The following is a 7,506-nucleotide window of genomic DNA, read 5'->3' on the forward strand; positions in this document are numbered from 1 at the left end:
TTCACCTCTTCACTCATTATTGGTAGTAGGCCATATCAATTGACTTGATGTCACTTTGGAACACCTGGTTGTACATCTGTAGAAGAGAGTACATTCTTATTAGTTTCAGACAAAATGTAGAATTCAAAGAGGACATGGGATACAAACTATCTGCTTTATAAATTGCTCTTTCTCAACAGAAGCAATGGTTTGCTATTGGATAATATCAATAAGAAGATTACAGACACTATTATAGAGGTGATATAGAGGCATATTTACCGGATATAAGGTCATGTCCTGATAGGAGACTGCTGACGTCAGGTAGTCTGGTTGTGGCTCTGTGTTGTTGGTACATGATGTGACCAGTGGCAGACAGTATTGATCATTGCTCTGGATGTTCCCCTGTAGTCTCTCCTGATACCATTGTCCAGACATGGAGCTTCCCTGAGGGCATTGTGGCATATACTGGCGTGGTGTGGTTTCCATCTCTCTTTTCAGACATGGCTCCTTCTCGCTGAGCTCTAGCTGGGCTGAAAGGTGGGAGATGTACCTGATGGTGAGGCGCAGGGTCTCGATCTTGGTCAGAGTCTGTCCAGCCGGAGCCACAGACGGGGGCAGGTAGGTCCTGAGGTGGTTGAGGGCTTTGGTCAGGTCTCTCATCCTCAGCTTCTCCCTCTCGCTGGCGCTTTCCCGCTTCTTCCCAGGGAACTTGGACCTAGACCTCTTCTCCTGAGCTGGGAGTTTTTCTATCCTCTTTCTTTTGGCAACATGGCTGATGCAGCCTGAAGCGTTGGAATCGTCCTTCTCCTGACCACCTCCCCACTGTAAACAAGGGGGAGAGAGGCAGAAGGAGTCAATGGAGGAGGCAGGTGACAGGCTACTACAGGCACTGTAATAACCAGAGTCGGAGCTGGGACAGCTCGGCTTCAGAAAGCCATCACTGTCCAGCAGATGCTCTCCAGCCTGGAGAAACAAGAGTTTAGAGAAATCAACGGAATCCATTACTGCAGTGTTTTCTGACCTATGAATATCTTCAGTCTGTCTGTCCTTGGAGAGGTTGTGAGGAGTACTGGAGGACCCCAGAGCTGCTCCCCAATTTATCCTACAGGCAGGTGTGATATGGCACCTTCAGGGTGCCTGGACTTCAAAGTGCCCAAGTACAGATCACACTAGACTTACGGGGTCCCTGGGAAACACCATCCTAGAGCCAGGTGTTAGGTGGCAGGCAGATTAGAATGAAATCTGCATCAAGTTCAAGAATTCATGGTGGGAGAGATTATTGTTTTGAACAATTCACTAAATTGGGCAGTATCGGATAGGAATGTATTGATTATTACAATTTTGGGCAGCTTTTGAATATGCACAGAGGACAAAAACTGGTTGACTGAAGGTTGTTTCCACACCATAAAAAAAAGCAATGTGATGACGCTGAATCAATGTGGAAAACTGATTGGATTTGCAAAAAGCCTTTTTTTTTCAACCAACTTACATTTTTTGTTGTTGATTTCACAGTGAAACGCAACCAAATGTAAATCAAAACTAGACGTTGAACTGACGTCTGTGCCCAGTGGGTGGGAACTGTTAAAAACAGTTATAATTATTATATTTGTGTTTTGGAATGGAGATTATGCAAATAAATATAAAAACCCAAATACTATCCTATATCTACACAACACATTGCCGGCCTTCAGCAGAATCTTATCATTCTCAATGACCAATAGTCCCATGGCTCTCAGCAGCCCTCACTGGTTAAAGAAGTGTGCCAGCTGTAATGTGTGAAGTTCACACCTCTCCTCTGTTTAGACAGGCAGACAACTCCTACACTGCCTTGGGAAACAGAGGGAATATAGCTGTTTTGATTATTATTTGCCAACCATATTGTTGTTTTTTCTCCCTTCATGCTGAGTACATTAAATGTCGTATCACAATTTATGGTGAGTCGTTGTTCTGAAGAGATTGGCTCTGCCAAGATCAAGGTGATGGGTGACTTTCTATGCAGCAATTGAATTAGTCACTGAATGCAAAAATAAATAATTGTCTGGGGATGTCTCAATGTGATATCACACATGTGGGTGAAAACTAGTCGATAGTAATTGTCTGTATACAAAACTTGAAACTGGGCTCTAATGATAACTTTTGGAAAGAGTAATTTTATCATAAACAACCTCTAACTCCTTTTCCATATTCATAAACCCTGTGCACAGAAATAACATTGTGTTTTTGTGGTCTTAGCTGTGTTTCTGGGCCTGAGGTGCTATTTGGCACCTCTACCTTTCCCACCCCGGGAGTGTGGATTGCAGTGGTTGTGGAACTGGTCATAAGAGAATGTTCCCACAGAAGAGAGTCACATTTATCCCCTTCCCTCATAGGTGTAGAGCTGTGATGATGAGACCTAAAACATGGCCAGAATACACACACACACACACACACACACACACACACACACACACACACACACACACACACACACACACACACACACACACACACACACACACAGTGTGTCTCACAGCAACACAACCAATGGTTCTTATTAATTTCTACAGTGAGTATAATATATATAATATAACATAATGCCCGCATTCCACAGTAGAGCCACATTTGGTAATAAAAAAAGGAGAATGGGTAGAATTAAAACTACTCGAGTAGTTGACTCTCTACTGACTGATTTCATTCTGTTTTTGAAAGGAAGCATGGTGATTGAGGAGACACCTCTGTGGCACTGACAGAACTGACAGATGCACTGAAGAACAGGTCAGAAGGTAACATTCCCGTCTCATCTCATAACCTCAGCATAAACTCTAAATCTGACCCTTCTGAATGTATTGCAATTGTAATATTATGAGTGTTTAGCTACTGGCTAGTTCATTGAGGTTAGTGAAGCCAAAATATGAGACATAGTTCTTTGCCATGACTTTGTGAGTGTGTGTGTTACATTTTCTAACACTCATAACTTTTTGTATTATCAATTTTGAATGATGAAATATTAAGGAGTGACACGTAATAATCATATCTCTGCTTTGTATATTCTTGTATGTTTTATTTTATTTTCTTGTATATACTTCTCAACTCTAAAGGAGATTTCTAACATGTGATGATGGCCCCTTTAATCAGAATAAGGGATAAGCATAAGAAAATCTTGCCATCTTTATGATCTTAGGTTGATTAGCAAATCAACGTGAACTAGTTTTATTTCCAGCTTGCATGGTGAATTGTATATTTCAGGTAAACAACATAAGTCTAATTATTTTCCTTTGTTGGTGTGTTTGGCTGGTTTAAGCTTTCTATTAACACATCAAATGCCCTTGGCAAGCTGATGAAACAGGCGCTTCATTTTAATTCCTCAGATATCCAACACCTCACCTCTCCAGTGATATGCATATCCTAGCTCATCCTCTCTCACATTAGGGTTGTTAAGATAAGGGATCATACTCTCTCTCCAGACTGAGAGGTGCCAAAGCGGTGTCTCTATTGACCAGAGGATCAGTTTGTCTCTCTGCGGCTTGATACATAACTGATACATAGCTGATGCATAGATTATAGCTAAATATCTAATGCATGGCAGATACATAGCTGTTGATTCCTAGCTGTTACATCGTTTCTATTTAACTAGGAAAGTCAGTTAAGAACAAATTCTTATTTACAATGACGTCCTACCCCGGCCAAACTTGGGCCAATTGTGCGCCGCCCGAAGGGACTCCCAATCATAGCTGGATGTGATACAGCCTGGAACTGAACCAGGGAATGTAGTGAAGCCTCTTGCACTGAGATGTAGTGCCTTAGACCGCTGCGCCACTCAGAAGTTGATACTGAAACATAGCTGTTGATACCTAGCTGTTTCATAGTTGATACATAGTTGATACATAGTTGATACTGTTACATAGTTGATACATAGATGATACATTGTTGATACATAGTTGATACTGTTACATAGTTGATGCATAGTTGATACATAGTTTATACTATTACATAGTTGATACATAGTTGATACATAGTTGATACATAGTTGATACATTGTTGATACATAGTTGATACTGTTACATAGTTGATATTGTTACATAGTTGATACATAGTTGATATATGTTACATAGTTAAACATAGTTGATACATAGTTGATACATAGTTGTACATAGTTGATACATATGTTGATATTGTTTACATATTGATTACATAGTTGATACATAGTTGACACTGTTACATAGGTGATACATAGTTGATACATAGTTGATACTGTTTACAAAGGCTGATACATAGTTGATACATAGTTAATACATAGTTGATACATAGTTGATACTGCTTACAAAGCGTTACAATAGTTGATACTGTTACATACAGTTGAAGTCGGAGTTTACATACACTTAGGTTGGAGTCACTAGAACCACCTCACAAATGTCTTGTTAACAAACTATTAGTTTTGGCAAGTCGGTTAGGAAATCTACTTTCCGCAGGACACAAGTAATTTTTTCCAACAATTGTTCAGACAAATTATTTCACTATAATTCACTGTATCACAATTCCAGTGGTCAGAAGTTTTACATACACTAAATTGGCTGTGCCTTAAAACACCCTGGAAAATTCCAGAAAGTGATGTTCATGGCTTCAGAAGCTTCTGATAGGCTAATTGCCATCATTTGAGTTAATTGGAGGTTGTACCTGTGGATGTATTTCAAGGCCGACCTTCACACTCAGTGCCTCTTTGCTTGACGTCATTGGAAAATCAAAGAAATCAAGCCAAGACCTCAGAAAAAATTGTAAACCTCCAAAGTCTGGTTCATCCTGGGAGCAATTTCCAAACGCCTGAAGGTACCACGTTCATTCTGTACAAACAATAGTATGCAAGTATAAACCCCATGGGACCACGCACGCCTGTCATACGCTCAGGAAGGAGACACGTTCTGTCTCCTAGAGATGAATGTACGTTTGTGCGAAAAGCGCAAATCAATCCCAGAACAACAGCAAAGGACCTTGAGAAGATGCTGGAGGAAACAGGTACAAAAGTATCTATATCCACAGTAAAACGAGTCCTATATCGATTAACCTGAAAGGCTGCTCAGCAAGGAAGGAGCTACTGCTCCAAAACCGCCATAAAAAAGCCAGACTACGGTTTTGCAACTGTACATGGGGAACAAATATCTTACTTATTGGAGAAATGTCCTCTGATCTGATGAAACAAATATAGAACTGTTGGCCATAATGACCATCGTTATGTTTGGAGGAAAAAGGGGAGGCTTGGAAGCCAAAGAACACATCCCAACGGTGAAACACGGGGTGGCAGCATAATTTGTGGGGTGCTTTTCCTGCAGGAGGGACTGGTGTACTGGTGTTACAGGAGGGACAAAATAGATGCATAACGAGGAAGAAAAATGATGTGGATATATTGAACATCTCAGACATCAGTCAGGAATTGTTAAAGCCTCAATCCTACTGCCTCAATCCTATAGAATATTTGTGGGCAGAACTGAAACAGCATGTGCGGCAAGGAGGCCTACAAACCTGCTCAGTTACACCAGCTCTGTCAGGAGAAATGGGCCAAAATTCACCCAAATTATTGTGGGAAGCTTGTGGAAGGCTACCCAAAACGTTTGACCTAAGTTAAACAATTTAAAGGCAATGCTACCAAATACTAATTGAGTGTATGTAAACTTCTAACCCACTGGGAATGTGATGGAAAGAAATAAAAGCTGAAATAAATCATTCTCTCTACTATTATTCTGACATTTCACAATCTTAAAATAAAGTGGTGATCCTACTGACCTAAGAATTTGAGAAAATCTGAGTTTAAATGTATTTGGCTAAGGTGTATGTAAACTTCCGACTTCAACTGTAGTTATACTGTTACATAGTTGATACCATAGTTGATAACATGGTTGATACATAGTTGATACATAGTTGATACATTAGTTGACAAATAGTTGATACTGTTAAATAGCTGATACATAGTTGATACGTTACAAAGCTGATACATAGTTGATAACTTAGTTGACACATAGTTGATACATAGTTGATACTGTGTTACATAGTTGATACTGTTACAAAATGGATACATAATTGAGACTTAGTTGATACATAGTTGATACTGCTTACTTTAGCTGATACATAGTTGATACTTCATAGTTATACATAGTTTGATACTAGTTTACATGTTGTTACATTAGTGATACTGTACATAGTTGATACATAGTTATACAGTTGATACTGTTACATAGTTGATGTCACGTTCTGACCTTAGTTCCTTTTTTATGTCTTTATTTTAGTTTGTCAGGGCGTGAGTTGGGTGGCACTTCTAGGTTGTTTTTTCTATGTTTTGTTCTGTTGTTATATTTTCTATGTGTTTGGCCTAGTATGGATCTTCAATCAGAGGCAGGTGTCAGTCGTTGTCTCTGATTGGGAGCCATATTTAGGTAGCCTGTTTTCTATTTGTTGGTGGGGGTTGTTTCCTGTGTTAGTGTTTTGCACCATACGGGACTGGTTTCGGTTTGTTTGTTTGTACTTTGTTATTTTGTTCAGTGTTCTGTTGAGTTATTAAATATCTTCATTATGGACACTTACCACGCTTGCACATTGGTCCGATCCTTGCTACTCCTCCTCAGACGAAGAGGAAATCCGTTACAGTTGATACATAGTTGATACTGTTACATAGTGATACATAGTGATTGTACATGATTACACAGTTGATTACATAGTTGATACTGTTACATAGTTATACATAGTTGATACATAGTATGATTACTGTTACATAGTTGGATACATAGTTTGATACTGTTACATAGTTGATACATAGTTGATACTGTTACATGATTGATACGGTTATCCATAGCGTGATACATAGTTGATAGTGTTACATAGTTGATATAGTTACATAGTTGATACTGTTACATAGTGATTACATAGTTGATACATGGGATATAGTGTGATACTGTACATAGTTGATACTGTTACATAGTTGATACATAGTTGATACTGTTACATAGTGATACATAGTTGATACTGTTACATAGTTGATACATAGTTGATACATGTTGATACGATAGTTTGATACTGCTACATAGTGATACATAGTTGATACGTGTTACAGTTGTGATACATAGTTGATACTGTTACATAGCTGATACATAGTTGATATATTACATAGTTGATACTGTTTACATAGTTATACATAGTTGACTACATGGTTGATAAATAGTTTATACTGTTACATAGTTGATACTGTTACATAGTTGATACATAGTTCGATACATATTTGATACTGTTACATAGTTATACGTTTACGTAGTTGATACATAGTTGATGCTGTTACATAGTAAGATACTGTTACACAGTTGATACATAATTATACTGTTACCAATTATAAAGTTGATACATAGTTGATACTGTTAACATAGTTGATAACATAGTTGATACATGTGATACATAGTTGATAAGTAGTTGATACTGTTACATAGTTGATACATAGTTGATACTGTTACATAGTTGATTAACTAGTTTTATACTGTTTACAATAGTGATGCAGAGTTGATTACATAGTGA

General features: G+C 38.5%; 1 protein-coding gene across 1 annotated transcript; it reads right to left on the minus strand.

Moving 5' to 3' along the window:
* Positions 1 to 192: 192 nt before the first annotated feature.
* LOC111962257 (mesoderm posterior protein 1-like) lies at positions 193 to 1,016 on the minus strand. Its single transcript, XM_023985208.1, has one exon. It carries the CDS (start codon positions 979 to 981, stop codon positions 193 to 195), a length of 789 nt encoding a protein of 262 aa, XP_023840976.1. The 5' UTR covers positions 982 to 1,016.
* Positions 1,017 to 7,506: the final 6,490 nt, after the last annotated feature.

This window comes from Salvelinus sp. IW2-2015, linkage group LG4q.1:29 (assembly GCF_002910315.2).
Source record: "Salvelinus sp. IW2-2015 linkage group LG4q.1:29, ASM291031v2, whole genome shotgun sequence".
Taxonomy (NCBI): Eukaryota; Metazoa; Chordata; class Actinopteri; order Salmoniformes; family Salmonidae; genus Salvelinus; species Salvelinus sp. IW2-2015.